The 19,413-nt window shown below is 46.1% G+C and overlaps 2 protein-coding genes across 3 annotated transcripts; one reads left to right on the top strand and one right to left on the bottom strand.

Annotated features, from left to right (window-relative positions):
- Nucleotides 1–1,941: 1,941 nt before the first annotated feature.
- LOC126998107 (sialidase-like) lies at nucleotides 1,942–8,095 on the top strand. Its single transcript, XM_050859503.1, has 9 exons — nucleotides 1,942–2,408; nucleotides 2,642–4,319; nucleotides 4,847–4,976; nucleotides 5,393–5,514; nucleotides 5,742–5,861; nucleotides 6,111–6,245; nucleotides 6,458–6,566; nucleotides 6,757–6,901; nucleotides 7,332–8,095. The coding sequence occupies exons 1-9, from the start codon at nucleotides 1,962–1,964 to the stop codon at nucleotides 7,416–7,418; spliced, it is 2,973 nt and encodes a 990-aa protein (XP_050715460.1). The 5' UTR covers nucleotides 1,942–1,961; the 3' UTR covers nucleotides 7,419–8,095.
- Nucleotides 7,450–10,906, bottom strand: LOC126998108 (beta-1,3-galactosyltransferase 5-like). Of its 2 annotated transcripts, XM_050859505.1 has the most exons (3): nucleotides 10,741–10,906; nucleotides 9,184–10,191; nucleotides 7,450–8,546 (listed from the first exon to the last, which is right to left on the bottom strand). In XM_050859505.1, the coding sequence occupies exons 2-3, from the start codon at nucleotides 10,173–10,175 to the stop codon at nucleotides 8,396–8,398; spliced, it is 1,143 nt and encodes a 380-aa protein (XP_050715462.1). In that variant the 5' UTR covers nucleotides 10,176–10,191; nucleotides 10,741–10,906; the 3' UTR covers nucleotides 7,450–8,395. The 2 variants fall into 2 exon arrangements, with proteins under 2 accessions (XP_050715462.1, XP_050715461.1); XM_050859504.1 differs by having other exon boundaries at nucleotides 9,184–10,905.
- Between the last annotated feature and the right edge of the window lie 8,507 nt (nucleotides 10,907–19,413).

Raw genomic sequence — 19,413 nt, 5'->3', positions numbered from 1 at the left:
AGATAAGGCTGACGGATGAGAGAGAAAAAAAAGGAAGATGTCAAGATACGTTAACTTTCGTGCATGAAATTAAAGGAAATCCCGGACATTCTTTATTATTTGTTTAAGTAAAGAAGGTAGATCAAGGATATATATATATATGGTATAGAGAAGGCTCACGTAAAAATGACAGCAGGAATAGCAGCTGGAAAAGAGTTAAATTCAGTTACAGAAATGCCTTAATACTCCCCTCTCGAAAGCGTCCAAATAATAAGTAATATGAAGACGACTGAAAAAAAAGCTAGATATTTTTTTTCATGTGGTACGTTTGTGACTTGAGAAAAAAAACAGATTATGTGAATGTTGCTAAAATTCGGGAAAAAAAGGAACGAAAACAAGAAAACGAATCAGAAAAAAAGAAAAAGAAAAAGGAGACAAAAACTGAACAGATTTTGTCTTACGTTTTGCTTTTGCCGTACAAGTAGTCGGAGGAGAAGATGGAAAAGCAGAATATCGAAGAAGTAGATTATAAGGAAGAAGAGGTTCAGGATAAGAATTAAAGGCTGGAAGAGACAGACGAAGGAGAAATGAAATAGGAGGAGAAAGAATGGGGCGGGTGAGGGTGTTGCTAGCGGCCGAAGAAGAAGTATGTGTTATTACCTTTGTCGCTGGCCGTGCCGTAATCCCTCCCTGATAAAAAGAAAAGACGAAAAGGACCGAGCACGTGTTGGGCCCCACAGTCTTGCTTAACACACCCTTCTAATATTATGTTATCGTGACCACCTGGCGCACAAAACCCTTATTCCCTGCCCGATAAAATGCATTCCCTCTTTCACACAACCCCGGATTTCGAGACGGTACTCTATTGTCCCTTTTTTTTTTGTCGTGGCTATAACTGTTGTTGTTACCACCCACCACAGACTCAAGGGACAAAGAGACGGAGATGAGCACGGAGGCCACGCGTAGCTATTACCTGATGTCCTTAACTTTACCCACTTTTGATTGCTGTTGATTATATAAGCGTTATAAAGTGACGAAAATACCACGACGAAGCTAAAAACACTCGAAACAATTAAAGAAAATATGTTCCCAATAAAAAACATAGGGTAATAAAATTTCTCACTCAAGACCCCTAGTATAAAGATAACACATGGATACTTGCTTATATAATGATGCAAAGAACCTCATCAACATTTAAGCATGCAAAGAGGCTGCCATAGACCTGCCAACGCATTAATGATGATGATATTGATGTTGATGACGATGGTGACGAAGGTGATTGCAACAACAACAGAGATACTGCTGCTGCTAATAATAATAATGTGGATACCGTCGGGAAAACTCTCACTTCATTGCACCCATATTTTTTTTTCAACTCTTTTCTCATCTTGTCGAAAGTATCCCATTATTATTATTATTACTGTTATTATTATTATTATTATTATTATTATTATTATTATTATTATTATTATTATTATTATTATTATTATTATTATTATTATTATTATTATTATTATTATTATTATTATTATTATTATTATTATTATTATTATTATTATTATTATTATTATTATTACTATTATTATTTTCATCATTATTATTAGTAGTAGTATTGTTATTATTATTAATATTATTATTATTAGTGGAGGTAGTAGGAGGAGGAGGAGAAGTAGGTAGTAGTAGTGATAGTAGTAGTAGTAATAATAGAAGTAGTAAAAGCAGTAGCTTCGTTATTAACCAATTAACCAATAAAAAGAACAACATTACTACGACACTAAATATCCATCCATAAACCACTTGCGCAACATCACGTGTATGACAAAACACACACACACACACACACACACACACACACACACACACACTCCCTGGTTATGGCGACTTGACGTGAGCCGCTCGGAAGGGCCTGCCTCGCCCTGGCACGAGATAAGAGTGGCCGCTATAAAAGCCCTGCGAGCTACTGCCTCGGTACCCTTTCCGCCATGGGTCTTCACGCCGCCTCACCCGTCCTCCTGGCCGTCTTCCTGGCCCTCATTGCGGGGACTCAGGCAAACACTCTTTATGTCTTTGACTTCAACAGTGATCTACAGGGATGGGAGACCATGCGTGGCGCATGGAGGTGGGCAAACTCGACCACACTGCAGACCACCGTCCCCAGTGACCTCAAGGGAGGCATAGCTGTGATGGACTCTTATGAGACCAGTGACGAGCTTTACACGCCGTACTTCCGGGCTCCAAAGGGCGGGAACTTTACGATGAGGTTCTACGTTCGTTCTCAATACATCGGGTCCAACGACTTGAGGGTGTACACCCGCAAGAGAATGAGCCAAGAAATGGAATTCATCAACCTCCAGGCGTACTCTCGGCCCGACTCTTACTACTGGAGCATCACCCAGAAGGAGCTGCCGCCAGATGACGACGATGTTCGCGTAAGTGATGCCACTCCTCTTCTTGAGTGCACCCTCTGCCACATCCAATACTGCGTTATTTAGTTCATTAGTTAGTCTCGTCGGGAATAACTTTATTAAGAAGACCGACATTGGTGACCTCCCTTAAATATTTAGTTTTGCAATACTTCACTATATACTAATTTCCATGAAGACACACTATAGAAACTCCCTTGCAGGTTCAGTTTTAGTCACATTGATTCTTTGATTTCCAGTTTGAGATTTTCTGCTACAGCGGAATGACGGCTGGGGCAGGTGAGCAACTCCTCGGCTGCGCCATTGACCAAATTGCCGTCGATATCTATGATGACAACACCACCCCGGGCCCCACCACCACCACCACCACCCATGACCCGACCACCACAGACCCACCCACTGATACCCCCACTGACCCACCCACTGATACACCCACTGACACACCCACTGAACCACCAACTGATACCCCCACTGACCCACCCACTGATACACCCACTGACACACCCACTGAACCACCAACTGATACCCCCACTGACCCACCCACTGATACACCCACTGAACCACCCACTGACCCACCAACTGATACCCCCACTGACCCACCCACTGATGCACCCACCGACCCACCCACTGATACACCCACTGATACACCCACTGATACACCCACTGATACACCCACTGACACACCCACTGATACACCCACTGACACACCCACTGATACACCCACTGACACACCCACTGATACACCCACTGACACACCCACTGATACACCCACTGAGCCACCCACTGATACACCCACTGATACACCCACTGATACACCCACTGACACACCCACTGATACACCCACTGACACACCCACTGATACACCCACTGAGCCACCCACTGATACACCCACTGACACACCCACTGATACACCCACTGACACACCCACTGATACACCCACTGACACACCCACTGACACACCCACTGATACACCCACTGACACACCCACTGATACACCCACTGACACACCCACTGATACACCCACTGACACACCCACTGATACACCCACTGACACACCCACTGATACACCCACTGATACACCCACTGACACACCCACTGATACACCCACTGACCCACCCACTGATACACCCACTGATACACCCACTGACACACCCACTGATACACCCACTGACACACCCACTGATACACCCACTGACACACCCACTGATACACCCACTGACACACCCACTGATACACCCACTGATACACCCACTGACACACCCACTGATACACCCACTGACACACCCACTGATACACCCACTGACACACCCACTGATACACCCACTGATACACCCACTGATACACCCACTGACACACCCACTGATACACCCACTGATACACCCACTGACACACCCACTGACCCACCCACTGACACACCCACTGATACACCCACTGATACACCCACCGACCCACCCACTGATACACCCACCGATACACCCACTGATACACCCACCGACCCACCCACTGATACACCCACTGATACACCCACTGAACCACCCACTGATACACCCACTGACACACCCACTGACCCACCCACTGAACCACCCACTGATACACCCACTGAACCACCCACTGATACACCCACTGACACACCCACTGACCCACCCACTGATACACCCACTGATACACCCACTGACCCACCCACTGAACCACCCACTGAACCACCCACTGAACCACCCACTGATACACCCACCACCACGGAAGGCCCAGCAGGACCCCTTTTCTTTGACTTCGAGGATGACATGAACGGGTGGTCGCTGGTGCACATGAACTACGCTTCCTTCAGGAGGGTGAACTTCGACCACGACCACTACGACATCAAGCCTCCCCCCAGCGGCTCCATGGTTCTGCAGGTCTTCCCAGATGACGTCCAGTCCGGTAAGGGTTTCCTCTCCCTGTCTGACTGATTTGCATTCTTAATAGAGCTGGTATTTGCTTCCTCTCGCCTTTCTCACTCACTTGCATTCTTAACAAGCTGATACTTGTGTCTTCTTACCTGTCTGGCTAAATAACATTCATAACAGGGCTGGTGTTGGTTTCCTCTCACCTGCCTGACAAATGTGCATTTCTAACGGGGCAGTCAAGTCTGTCATGCCTCCTTAATTTTCATTGTCTTTCAACTTGCCTGACTTTGTGACAATCACTGCTCTACAGGGATATCCACATGCCTTCCCAGCCCATAGATTTATCTTGCCCAATATCTACTTATTTGTGTGTATGTTTTCCCTTTTATCTAATCGCAAAAGAGCAAAAAATGAAAAGGGAGGGCGTAAGGTGCGTGCGTCTGGAGGAGGTAAGGCGCGCAAGAGCAGGGGGACAAAGAGTTTCCACCCACTTAACCTGAGCAGACCAAGAGAGCTGCATGAGACTTCAAACTAATACGTCCTGCCTTCGTATGTCTCTAGGAACTGTGGTGGCGAAGAGCCCGAGGTTCAAGGCGACCGAGGAAAAGATGACGGTGCGAGTTAGTTTCTGGATGAACGGTACCGACTCCTTCCCGGCACAGCTGAAGGTGCGGCGACAGTTCACCTACGAGTAAGTATGAGTGGCGCTACGGAACTAATGGGAAAGATCTTAGAAACTGCAGATCAACCACAGAAGGAAACAAAAGCGAGCAGGGAGGGAAGATCTTGAAAACTAGATCAACCAGAGAAGAAATACAAGTGACCAGGTAGGGAAGATCTTGGCAACTGTAGATCAACCAGCGCAGAACCATAGAGAGCTACAGCCACTCCCACACAACCAAAACAAACCGATAAAAAAAAAGAACCTCCAAAATTTGAACAAAAAACAAACATCATGAAAGCAAAGAGAACAAAATCTACACACCACAAAATCTAATAAATCGCTGTAATATATTAAAAAAAGGATTCTAAAAACTTGATTAGACAATACATTTTTTTCATAATTCTGTGCAGTTTCTGGTGACCTGGCAATGTTTATGTCCTCAGCACCTTCGAGGACTCGCCTGTGATGAACCTGGATCCCTTCGGTGACCAAAGCAACAGGGTCTGGTACACCTACACCGCCTCCAAGCCGGTGATCATCGGAGAGGAGTTTTCACTATTCATGGGTATGTTTTCCCGTTTCATACACACCTGAACTGATGGACAACAGGTAGATTTGAAAAGGTGGCATTATAAAAGACACAGAACGGAAGACCTGGATTTCGTTTAGCAAGATGAGCAAATTAGATTCTTTAGATGTGTCCAAATGTTATTTTCTCCAGTATCGGTGTCCTCTTTGTCAGGAAACCCAAGATGTATTACACCCTTCATTCCCTCTTCCTTCTCCCTTCAGAGGCTTCCCTGGGCGGCGACAACTTCAACGACGTGGCCGTGAGCGCCGTTGAAGTGACCGGCGTCAAGATCATCGACGACAACAACTCAACACTCTTTGACTTCGAGGGAGGACTTGGAGGTATGTAACCCGAAAGCTGATCAGCAACCTATGAGTCTGGTTATCGAGAGAATTTATGAGGCCACAGAAAGCCAAAACAGGCATCTGAATTCAAAGAGCCTTACCAGAGTCTATTTCATGGTTAAAAGTCCCGTGTCGCTAAAATGAAATGTGAAAGAAGAATAAATTGATATACTGCATACCAATCCACCTACTAGTGACTGTAAATTTTCCACTGCGGATATAACATCTTTCCTACTCTCTGCTTAGGTTGGATGCCCGGGAAGATGGACGGAGGCATCTGGGTGCTGACCACGTGGGACAAACTCGATCCTGCCCTCAACATCCCCCCGCCAGAAGTGGGAGAAAAGTTCCTGATCGCATCCAGGTCCAACATCTATTCCGGTAAGGCTGTTAAATGGCCCCCTCTCCCCCCCACCACCTCACCAAAATTTCTCCCTCTGTCTTTCTCTCTAAAACATTATTCCTAGCCGAGCATTTCTACTTTTTAATGTCATAACCCGTGAAATTGTGAGACGATTTATATTTCTGTTACCTATCTTTCTATTATATATCTATCTACCTATCTATCTAACTATCTCTCTTTCTCCCCTTAGGTGTCATCAGCATCGAGTCGCCCATCATGGAGGCGAGTTACGGCACGAAGCAGCGTCTCACCTTCTCCTACTACGTCAGGGGATCCGTCACCTACCCTGTGGTGCTCCGGTGAGGCCAGACAAAGGGATAGGATTTATAAATGCATGGATAAACCAAAATGGACGAGTTCTATGCATGAATATATGAGTGGATGCAAGGATGAATGAATAAACTAGTAGAGAAAGGGAGGGATGAAAAAACGATGGAGTATAATAACAGTTAAAAATATATAATAACAACAAAACCATCATCGTCACAGCATCCGTATGAAGACCCCGGACGGCACCTACGACGCTCTTCCTTTCATCGATCTGCGTGAGTACGGGAACACCGACTACCAACAGTGGCTGCAGCTCGACCAGGAGATTGATATTCCCCTGAGCCCCGGCGACTCCCAGTACCAGGTAACATGTCCCCCACTCCTTTGTCCTTTGCCTCATTCTCATACGCTTTCAGCACTCACAACCAGTATTTCCAAAGGTCACAAAGGGGATTAGTTAGATTCTCATGATTTTTTTTTACTCTCATGGTGCAGAAGTCTTGTCAAACTATCACCAGGCTCATAAAACTACCCCTGGAAATACGAACACAACCTCCTCTAAGAAAGCCTTGTCTAATGTGGGTGTGTTAGCCCAGAAATGTATGAGAAAATGGGACTTACTAACACCATTATTTTAGAGGCTTCTTTTCCTTTCGATTTCAAGTATAGTTTCTTTTATGTAAGGTGAATATTTCTCTGTCTGTGGGTATGTCAATCTGCCTCTTTGCCTGTTTGTCCGTCTGTCTGCCTGTTTGTTTGTCTGTCTACATGTCTCACACACTCGTCCTTCGCAGCTGGTGATTGAGGTGGACTTGGGCAGCTGGATGGGCAACGTGGTGGCTCTCGACGACTTCATAATCACGACACAACAGATTCCATGAACCACACGACGCCATTTCACCCACACCTACACCCACACCCCGGAAAGCCATACAGGGCCACAGGAGCCACGGGAGCCATGCTAAGCCACATCTCACATCAACTCAGGACCTTGCAAGCCACTCACCTACCTCATTTGACTGACTGACTTGGCTGGCGACTTGGCACACCGTATGACCACTGATGCTGGATAACTATATTGGATCATTCTGTAGAGGGTAACCTGTATCCCAAAATAACCTTCCGTATGATTGAGGTTTTGTTCAACTCATTACTGTGAAAAGCGGGAATCATTTAATACTCTAATAAGTCGAATAAATCGTCAATTATGTAGTTAAGCGGTTTCGATAGGAAGTAGTTTGAAGAATGACGGACAAAAATAAATGTAACGTTATATTCCAAGGAAATTACTGTGAAAAGAGACGAGATGACATAGATTGTTTTCATTTTTGTTTTTCATTTAATTTCTGTCTTGTAAGGAATATAAGGAAGTAAAGAGGATGGATAACGAGTACGGGGGACTGGTGTAATATTGCTGACACTGGTACGATTCCAAAACTCATATACATGTTTTGGTAAACGTTCTGTCAGATATTATTGTAAGCATCGAGTTATTCCCACTCCTTACATACTCTTCTTTATACATACATTCCATAAGACAATAGACGAGTGCAATGTTTTTCTCATCTTTATTTTCTAAGACATTACAATCTCATATATTCTAACCTGTTCTTCCACGTAACATATCACAGTGTTATCTACGAGTGAGAAGATGTGTAGGTCACCCTCAAAGCAGCTCCTGAGGGCCAATAAATGGTGAAAAAAAAAAAACGAGAGGCTGTTTTCACCCCGGTAAAGGTCGCAGTAAATAAAAATAAGATAAGCGAACAGTTCCCTAAATATGAGGAAATCCACTGATAAGATATTACATAAACTCTCTCTCTCTCTCTCTCTCTCTCTCTCTCTCTCTCTCTCTCTCTCAGGGCACCATTCCATAGTACTGGAGGGTCTTCTGCCACACGTAGCTGGTGGCGCCCTGGCCGATCTGTCCGTCCAGGTCGTGAACGAAGAGGAAGGTCCCGTTGTGGTACTCGGGCCGAATGTACTCAGGAACGACCATGATGCGGCGTCTGGAGGTGTTGGGGGATAAGGGGAGAGAGTGAGTTCGAGTAATGAAAAAAGGGGATGAAGGGACGGAGGAGGAGGTGTGTTTAAAAGGGATAGAGGTGAGTTAGGAGTAATGAGAAGGGGAAGAAGGTGATCTTGAGTAATGGGAAAGAGATGAAGGTGAGTTAGAGGAATGAAAAAGCATAGAAGGTGAGTTCGTGTAGTGAAAATGGGAAGAAGGGAGAGAAGGTGGATGTGGTGTTATGAGTGTTGAAAGTGAGTTAGAATCGAAGAGGAAGGAGGAGAAGAGATAAATGTGTAGAATAGAAGGGAGAGAAGGCCTGCAGGTGTATTATTGGGAGTCGAAAGTGAGTTACAGTAATGAATAGTGGAAGAAGATAGGGAGGATCCAGGTATGTTACGAGTTAGAGAAGAAGGGGTAGAAGGGAGAGAGGAGACAGGTGTGTTGAGAGGGGTAATGAATGGCCGCGAAAATTAAGAAAGGGAAATTATTAAAAGGATTACGAAGATGGAAAACTCTATGATAATGCAGGAAAAAATATGGGCTTAAAGGTGAACTACAGAAAGATAACTGTACTGCAATATAAACAGGAGCACACACACACACATAGTTACAAGTACACGAGGATGTCATCTCACCTCACGTTCAGCCAGCGGGCATTCAGGTCACGAGGGAGCAGACCTGTCACATACGCGTCCTCCAGAAACAGAGGCGGCCCGGTCCTTTTTCCGTCCACCTCAAGCATGCGGTCCACCAGGCGTCTGTGCAGCACGTAAGCGAACCCCGAGCAGTAGGGAGGATAAATGGATAGCGGGTACTCCTCTGGGCTCACCACGTAGCGCTGCAGGCATCCTATCGTGTTGGCGTCCCTACAGACAGATCGCGACTTCGAGCGGCCACAAACAGCATCCTGGCTCCCCTCCGCCGGCCGCAGCACGTCCAGCAGCGCCCAGAAGTTGATGTAAGCGTCCACGTCACACTTCAGCACCCACGAGGCGTTCCCGCAGTAGGCCCTGAACCAGTGCAGTGCCGCGAGGGACTTGACGGTCAGGTTCCTCCGCGTCTCCAAGAAGTCGAACTGGATGATGTCGCGGTGCTTGTCACTCTCCTCCTGAAGGTGCCGCTGCGTGACCTCCGAACGAACGGCGGCGATGATGAACACCGTCCGGATCTTGAGTCTCTTCTCGATGTCCTTCCTCGCCCACATCTTCCTGATCAGGTTCCGGTGGTAAACTTGCGTGGGGTTCGTCGTGATGGTGTTCAACAGGTAAACGTCTTGATCTTTGCAGGTGTCTGGCTCGTTAATCCGCATTCCGTACGGCCAGCCAGGTATGGTGTCGAATTGGCCACCTGCAGCCTCTGTGTCCACGGTATTCAGGTGTTCAGGGAGGGGCGGCGGGAAGGGGGAGGGGCTGACGCGGGGGCTGTGGCGTGCCTGGCGGGTTAGCGAGAGGGCACGAGGCTCCATCATCATCATCACCGTCACGAGCGTCGCCGCCACCCCCGTCACCATCACCGCCGCCACCACACGCCGGGGGCTCGACCTGCTGCCCATGTACATTGTCTTGACACCCAACCAGTCCGCCAACAGAACACGTGACTTTCGCTGAGCCACGGAGGTCATCGTCATCACATCATAGGTCCACCTACGCACACGTCCGATCATCCACGAGACAACAAAACAAACATCCACGCGTATCGGTTTCCTCTTTCACCTCACTTTTCAAACTTCATTATGTCACTCAACTCACCCAGCAGTCAGGTCAACACAAAACACACACAACTTACGCAACACAACAGGAACACACACATAACTAAACAGGAAGAAAAGACACAACGATATGGAGGAGGTGAAGGGAAAGAAGGAACTGACTGACAACTCACTTCCCTTGGTTCAGGACGTCACTAAGTTCACCAGTCAGGGAAACGCAAAATACACAATACTTAGCCAAACGCAAAACAATAACACCTGCTAAAATAACCAGGAAGAAGAGACAGAACGAAGTAGAGGAGGTGGGAGGGAAGGAAGTATAACTGACTGAGGACTTCACTTCCTTTACATCGTCACTGAACTCACCCAAAAGTCACGTAAACACCAAACACACAACTCAGCCAAACGCGAAACAAAAACACACAAAGGTAAACAGGAAGAAGAGACAAGACGTGGAGGAACTGGACGATAGGAAGGAACTGACTGTAGGCGTGTAGGAGGAGGTGGCAGGAGCTAACCACCGCCTGCAATGACTGGCAAACGTAGCGACGCGGTGCAGGACTCCCAGGAACAGTTACTCTGCGTTACGCCAGTCACACGTAACGCGGGGAAGTGTGAGAAGGGGGTGTGGGGGGTGCGGTGGGTGGGCTGTCTTCCAAACCCTCCGGCGCTATGGTTCAGAAAATGCTCCCGTGGCGGCCTGAAGCAACGGGACTTAATGATGCTCGTGTGATGATGATGATGATGATGATGATTGTAATGCTAGAGGAAGAGAAGAAAATAGAAAATGAGGAAATGGAGAAAGATGGAAAGATGATAATGATGATGATGATGATGGTGAATATAATGCTAGAAGGAGAGATGAAAAGAAGTAGAAAAAGGAGGAAATTGACAAAATGAAAAGATATATGGTGATGATGATGATGATGATGAAAAGAAAAAAGGAAGAAGAATATGAGGAAATGAAGAAAGATAAAAATAAAAACGAAATACGAGAAAAAAGCAGGAACTAAAATGATCTTGTGTTTGTAATGGTGGTGTTGATACTGTGATGTTTTTGTTGGTGATGTAAAGAGTGAAGATGATGATGATGAGACAACAATGGTGATGGGAATGATGGTAATTAACAGTGATATGAGTCATGGGTGTTAGTTAAAAGGGATGGAGATGAAAGTGATGGTGGTTATGAGAAGGGTGGAAATGGTGATGATAGTGGTGATGGTGATGATGGTGAAGTGCATGGCTAGAAAGGTGATGAATTGATGGAAGTTATGGTGATCGGTTGTTAATGGCCCGGAATGAACTTATCAATTTCTTTAATAATAGTAGTAGGAAAAGACCGGTGCTCCAATATGCACTAGGAAGCCATCATAAGACTCGTTTTCTACGCACCAAACCATGCCAAGAAAACGACAACGCTTCTATAGTATACTAAACCATTTCTCTCCACGTAGGGAATGTCCTCTTTGTTACTGCACTGCATCCTGCCTTCCCTTACCCCCACTGTCTGCCCTATACCCTACACTAATCCCTCTCAACCATTCCCTCTTCACAAAAATAGACATAAAAAGAGAAATAAAAGAGAAAATAAAATAAAAGAGAAAAGGCCTGAGTGAGGGATAAACGGACACGAAACAGTGACGTCATTATATGCCCTGTGCCGTAAACTTCCATTTGAGATTATAAAGAAAAACAAAAGTCGCGCACAAATACTCCCAAAATATGGAGTTGTAAATGGTAAGGGAAGTAACATTCTCATCATACTTTAAGCCATACAAATGTAGAGATAAGTAAATAAATAAATAAAAATAAGATGAATAGAATGGATAAGTAAATAAACAGCGTAAAAATGAATGAAAAACAGTGAGTAGAATAAATAAACAAAAAAACAGTAAATGAAATGAAATAAATAAATAAAAACAGAAAAGTTGAGGAATGAAACGGTACAGGTAATGTCGCAACCCAGGGTCACATTCACCTGCGCGCGCGAGAAAAAAAAACAAACAAAACATCCCAGCATCGACACCCGCCTATCCGTTAGACCTCAACCACAGCGCCGCGACCACCTCCACCACCTGCAACCACAAAATGACGATGATTCTTCTCTCTGTTATCATCATCTGCTTGCTTTTATCGGTTTCTCATTTCTTTCGTTTGCTTTATTATCTTCTACATATTTCCATCGTGGTCTATCTTTTATTTTCCACGATTCTAATTTTATGTTATTTCCAATCTACTGCATTTTTTCTTTTTTTTTCCACCGATTTTTCCTTTTTTTCGCTATTGTCACTCCTTCCGATCGCTATTTTTCCTGATTTTCTATATTTCTTTTCACTATTTTTCTACTTTTTTTTTTACCTTACTTCTACTTCAGCTTCCCATATATTTATTTTTCGCAAAGTGTTTCTCTCTTTCTACAGTGTCCCTTTTTTTCTATTCTGCGCCTTGTTTATCTCCATTTATTTTCTTCTTTCGTGTTTCTCCTCTCTCGTTATTTTCTCCCTCTCTTGTTTCCTTTTCCTCCTATATTCCTCCTCCTCTTCTTTCACTCCTACCTTTTTCTCTCCTCCTTTCTTCTTCTCTACGTCCCTTTTTCCCTCTTCTACGTTCTTCTCATCGCGTCTGTATTTTTCCGTGTTCCTTATTTATTTACAATCATTTTCTACCTTTCTTCTCCTTCTCTCCTGCATTATTTTCTAGTTTCTTTATTCCTCCTCTCACTTAGTTCTTTTCTCTTCCTCCTCTCCTTCTTTTCTTTCCCTTCTACCTTTTCTCTTCTCCTGTCTTCTCCTCTGCGTTCCTTTTCCCTCTTAAGGAGCAAAGGCGCCTTTCTCTTTTGTAGTCTATTTAGGGCGAGGCTGTTGCGTTCCTCTCCTTTGTTTTGTCTCCTTTTTTACTATTATTGACTCCCTAATGGCGGTCTATTCTGAGAGAGAGAGAGAGAGAGATACCTCGTCCTATACCTGGCTAATGGTCTCTTTTTTGGCTCACCTGTGCGGGCGTGTGTGTGTGTGTGTGTGTGTGTGTGTGTGTGTGTGTGTGCGTCGTCAAAACCCATGGGACGCTGCAGCTCTTGTACACACACTCTCTCTCTCTCTCTCTCTCTCTCTCTCTCCTGCTTTAGGTTTAGCTGTTTTGGCCTTTAAACCGCTCAAAAAAAGAACAATAATAATTCTCACGAAACACACACACACACACACACACACACACACGACTGAACACAACACAACACGATAAAAGGACTTAGCAGAAAATCTCATGCTTTAAGGGAGGACTAAAGAAATGACACGTGACAACTCTTTACACTCCCTCTCCCTCTCCTGAACCACGCTTAGAAGTTGTTATAAGATCCCTTGGAAATACCCCCTCACATTTACCCCTCTCCTGCCCCCTTCCCCGTTGATCTCCTTCCCTTGGTGTGGTGATGGGAGGGAGAAGACAAGATAGTGCTAAATGGGGCGGTTAAATAGTATATAATTAATGGTTAAAGGTTTGTATCTCTTCCTGTGTTAAGGTGATACGGTTTTATACTCTTCGTTTTCATATTGCTGAGGTTGATTAAAGTGCTTAAAAAATATATGATTTTTTTTTTTTTCTTTTTTACAGCAGAGTCAGTTCAAAGGCATAAAAAAAGGAAACAAATGTGAAAATAAGGCCCGCGATTAAACTGTATGAAATTCTACCGTCTTTTTTCTTTTTCACTCACCATTTTAATCATTCTGCTCTAAATACCTTAAATTCCACAAGTTAAGAGTATAAGTAATTTGATCGTCCTATGTGTCAACTTTTAGGGCATTATAAACAAGGAATAAAATAAGTATATAAATTAATAAAGTCAATTCGTCACGCATGCTTCTGAGTGTGTGATTATGTGCATGTGTTTGTGTGTGTGTGTGTGTGTGTGTGTGTGTGTGTGTGTGTGTGTGTGTTTGCATTCACTAGACACGAGGCGGGAACAAATCACATTTAATTCAAGAGGAGGAGGAGGAGGAGGAGGAGGAGGAGGAGGAGGAAGGGGAGAAGTAGGAAGAGATGGAGGAGGAGGAGGATTAAAATTTGCAGCAGAAAGAGGAAGAAGAGGAAGAAGAGGAAGAGTTAAGAGGGACATGAGGTTCTTACAAGGCTGGTTCCTCCCTTGACTCTCTCGCTCGTATCAAGTTGTGTTTGGATTGTTAATTACCATATTTACTCTCTAGATAAACCCGATTTTTATCTCGCGCCTCGGGGCCAATCTTTTTATCTCTTTAGCCACGCCCATTGCCACCACCACGACGACGAACCATTCAGCAAAAGTCATATGAGGAGGAGGAGGAGGAGAGGAAGAAGAGGAGGAGGACGGAAGAGAGGAGCCGTTAGGAATGATGGGTTCAGGCAAGTGGGCAGAAGAAGAAGGAAAAGGAGGAGGTGGATGAAGAGGGCAAACGCGAGAAAGGAGAAAGAGGGAAGGTGTTAAGGATAAGGAGGGAAGATAAAGGGGAAGGAGGAAGAGGAAGGCTGGGAAGGAGGAGGAGGAGGTGGAAATGGAAAAGAAAGAGAAAGGAAGAATTTGCAGGAGGTGAGAGGGAAGATAAGGGAAAGGAGGAAGAGGAAGCTGGGAAGGAAAGAAGAGATGAGGGGGAAGGGATGAGGAGGAAGAAGGGAAGGGGAGGACTAGACAGAAGTATGAGGAGTAGGATAAGAATGAGGAATGAGGAGGGATGAGGGGGAAGATAAGGGAAAGGAGGAAGAGGAAGCTGGGAAGGAAAGAAGAGGGACGGCGTAAGAGATGAAGGGGAAGAGATGAGGAGGAAGAAGGGAAGGGGAGGGCTAGACAGAAGGAGGATAAGGAGGAGGAATGAGGGGGAAGGAGCGGGGTTAGAGGGGGGGAGGGGAGAACATGTATTAATCTCTCAACACGCGCAAGAGGACACCCAAGACACGTTCTGTGAGGGTGTGTTGAGGGTGTGTTGAGGGGGGTGTTGAGGGTGTGTCTTGGGGGTGCTCCGTCTGCCCTTGCTCACCCCGCCTGGCTCTTGTTCGGCGCAATGAGTGAGTCCCAGCAGCCAGGCCGACACCGAGGAAACATTTGGTCCTGGTGATAACTCGCCCCACCACACGACCCTCACTCTCCCTCTTCTTCCCTCCCTCCTCCTCCTTCTCCTCCCATCAACTCCTTCAAGAAACGCATTGATCGCCACTTTGCTGCATCGGGAGTGAACTGAACGTATCCAAGAGTAGGTACAAAAGTGCTTTAATCCTTCCCTGCAGGCAACTCCATGTTTTTATGTTTCCTCCTGACGACTTGCTTTTGATTGTGGTGATAACGACGTGGGGTTAGCAAGAGGCTGACGGATGCTGTTGATGTGTTGCTGTATCATTTTACGTTATTTTTAATGTAAACCCAAAGCGTATATTAACTAAGTGACATTCGTGTGTATTAAGGGCACAGGTAAGGTCCTACATACATTTCGTACATATTTACATTAGAAATAACAAATAGACAAAAACATATACAACTGCAATTAAGTATGTGCTTGCAAAGACTGTACTTCCATCTATGTCGTATTCTCCTCCATTTTCATTCTCCAGGTTCTCACTTTTTTGTATTTTGCTTTTTGTCGTTGTTCTTCATGCGTGGTGTCTTGCTTTCGCGTGTGTCTGTTAAGCTCTTCTTGTGTCTGTCAGTCCGTTGTGCTTCGTCTACCCATCTTCACGGAAACACAATAAAAAAGACATAAAACACACAACCTCAATAAAGTCTGTGTATGCAAACGACTCGTACTCAGACATGTCCTCAAAGCTATGAACCCAGAGTCAAGGCGTTTCTGCATTTCTCCACCTCTTCTCCGCCCCGTCCAGCCCCGCGCCCCCCACCTCGCCCTGCACGCGTCAACATTACAGTAATGAGACAAGCCAAACAAATACGCCGGCGGGAGGCCTCGGCACCACTCGCCCCTCAATAGCTTGGTTGTTTTGATAGGTCAGGCGGGGCTGTGGCGACCCTGCTGACGACCCGCCGCCGCTGAGAGGGACGGAAAAATAAGCTGCCCGGAGGAGGAGGAGGAGAAGGAAGAGGAACAAGAGGAGGAACAAGAGGAAGATGAGGGTCAGTTACATCCCGGCCTTCCCCGTCACCAGAACACGTAGCCGCTGAGAGTCGGGAGTCGGAAAAATTAGCAGCTCGGAGGAAAATGAGAAAGAGAAAGAGGAGGAGGAGGAAGAAGTGGAGGAGGCAAGATACGTCCCGGTCTTCCCCATTAGCATAAAACATGGCACACATTCTTGCCGCTGAGAAAGTCGGTGAAATATGCTGCTTGGAGGAGGAAAAGTAGGAAGAAATAGAGGAGGAGGAGGAGGAGGAGGAGGAGGCGAGTTACGTCCCCGTCTTCCTCGCCGGCAGGAGACGTAGCACATGTTGTGGCCTCCCCTAACGACGCGGCATTAATCTCGCGCCAAACAACGCTGCGGGCGGGTGTGGGCGGCTGGCGGGGCGAGGCGCCGCAAAAACGCGCGGGTCGTGGCTGAGGCTGCTCGGCCAAATACGACGGTAAATAATGCAATAAATAATAAAGTCGTCGACACCTGCGGCGTCCAGCTGCGAGGAACACGCCGGGAACACTTGGCAATTAGTCCCGCTGATAAGACGGGTGCGGACAAGTGCCTTTTGACCCTCGTTTATACGCCGCGACCTGGACGTTCCCAAGACTCCCAAAGCACTGAAACGGATCACCGGAGACTTAAAGATCAATGAGTAACGAGGCCATGACGTGAGGCTAAATGAGGTAGGTGTGAGGCGAGGAAAGTGTGCTTCTCGTGGATACTTCTGGCAGCCGCAGGACATGGGGCGGAGGAGGGGTGGCACCCTTGATGCGCCCCACCGCCTGGCACACCAACGGCCCCAGGCACCGTCAACACCCTGCCCCGATTAATGGTGTGGCTCCTGGGGTGACCCGGGGTGAGGAGCGGCAATAAGGCCCTCGGCAGCACTCGGCCTGGCCCTGGCACTTTGGCCCTCCCGTACGCACTTTCGTCGGCAGGAAGAGCCATGAAGAGGGTGAAGATGGGGAGACAAAGCACAGCGGACTGACAGACACAAGAAGAGCTTAACAGACACACACGAAAGCAAGACACCACGCAAGAAGAACAACGACAAAAAGCAAAATACAGAAAAGTGAGAACCTGGAGAATGAAAATGGAGGAGAATACGACACAAGACGACATGATGGAGGGGAGTGAAGACAAAAGAATGATGAAAACGAAAACAAGGAAGAGGAGGAGGAAAATAAAGGATAACAGCAAGAGAATGAGGAAGAGGAGGAGGTGGTAAAGGGCGAGTAATGATCCTTACGTATTCCACAATTAACATTAAACGGGTGGGAGTGATTACTATCCAAGGCGCAGCGCTGGAGGGCCGAGGAGAGGTGCCACAACCCTGAGGAGGCGTCTCGGGTGCCACTGTCCCTTCACCTGTCTCGAAATGAAGAGGACACGCGGCACACCTGTCCACCACCCTTCACCTCGTCACCCCATCGCTACCACCTCTCACCTCAAGCCTCGCCCATCACCCTCAGCACCAGATGACAAAGACCAGATGGCAGAATGTTTACGAGAAGAAATAATCGACCTCTCAAGGGAACGAAGTCGGGGAACACAAACGCGCGCTCAAATTTCTCGTATACTCCGGTCCCTCGCTCCGTCTTCCCCTCACATCAAAGGACAGAGGGAGACGCAGAGAGAGGCATCGCGTCTCTCTCCTCTCAGATGTGCAGAGGCGCGGATGCTGGAAGATATCAGCACAATCATCTACTGTGGAACATGCAAATGAGGACGATAAGAGGCCTGAGCGGGCGTGAATTTGAGAAGTGCCAGGGCTGGGAGGGACACTTAGGGGGAGGAGGAGGAGGAAGATGGAGGGAGGAGAGTGGGGATGAGATGAGATGAGAGAGGAGAACGAAAGAAGAGAGATGTGTGTACGAGGACGAAATGCTGGGGTGGTGAAGAAGCTAGAGTGGATGAGAAGACGCAGTAACATCAGTAGTAGTAGTAGTAGTAGTAGTAGTAGTAGTAGTAGTAGTAGTAGTAGCCGTAGTAACAGAGGAAGTAGAAGAACAACAAGAAGAACAATAACAAGAAATTAAGAAAAAAGAAAAAATGAAAGAAAAGAAGGAAAAAAAGAAAAGAAGAAAAAGATGATGAAGATGAAGAAGAAAATAAGTAACCACTATTGTAGCAGTAGTAGAAATAGCAGAATTAGGAGTCAGAACAGCATTAGAGTAAAATTAGTAGTAGTAGCAAGAAAAACAGCACCAGTAGTAGTAGTAGTAGTAGTAGTAGCAGTAGTAGTAGTAGTAGTAGTAGTAGTAGTAGTGCATTGTGGGGTCTTGGAGAGGCACACAACACGGTGGGTGGCTGACTGGGTGGCTGTGTTGACGTTAATTGTAGGGCAGCCTTTGTTTGTTGTCACAGGGCCGGTGCGGGGCGAGGCGAGTGTCGTGATGGGTGTTACTTTGTCGAGAGAGAGAGAGAGAGAGAGAGAGAGAGAGAGAGAGATGCAGAGAGACACATAAACAGACAGAAAGACACTCATTCATACACAGACGCGATGATACTACTACTACTACTACTACTACTACTACTACTACTACCACTACTACAAAGAGAAAGAGGAAGAAGAAGAAGAAAAAGAAGAAGAAGAAGAAAAGATAAAGAAATAGAAGAACAAGAATAAAATGAAGAAGAAGAAGGAGAAGAAGGAGAAGAAGAAGAAAAAAAAGAAGAAGAAGAAGAAGAAGAAGAAGAAGAAGAAGTAAAACGAATTAGGTTACAAATGGCACCGATCTATTCAAGTAAATGGAGGTCAAATTTGCTGACCCCAATAAGCAGGGTCACGAGGGCTTGTCAGGTCACGGGGAGGGTCAAGAGCGAGGTCAGCCTTCCTCAGACCCTCCCTTTCACCGCCCCTTCCAGTCACGTGACCCCCTCCTGACCCCGCCTCACGTGATACATAAAAACACATCACTTTTATCTCTCTCGCTCTTTTTGCCTCGTATAAAAATATGTATCTGGCGACGACGATGACGGCGAGGAGGAAAGGGTGCTCGTGATGGGGGTTGTCTTTGTTTTCTTTTTCTTTCTTTCTTTTCTTCTTTCCTTTTATTCTTCCTGTTCTTGTTCTTCA

This window comes from Eriocheir sinensis, chromosome 13 (genome assembly GCF_024679095.1).
Source record: "Eriocheir sinensis breed Jianghai 21 chromosome 13, ASM2467909v1, whole genome shotgun sequence".
NCBI lineage: Eukaryota > Metazoa > Arthropoda > Malacostraca > Decapoda > Varunidae > Eriocheir > Eriocheir sinensis.
This window is presented reverse-complemented; position numbering and strand designations above follow the sequence as displayed.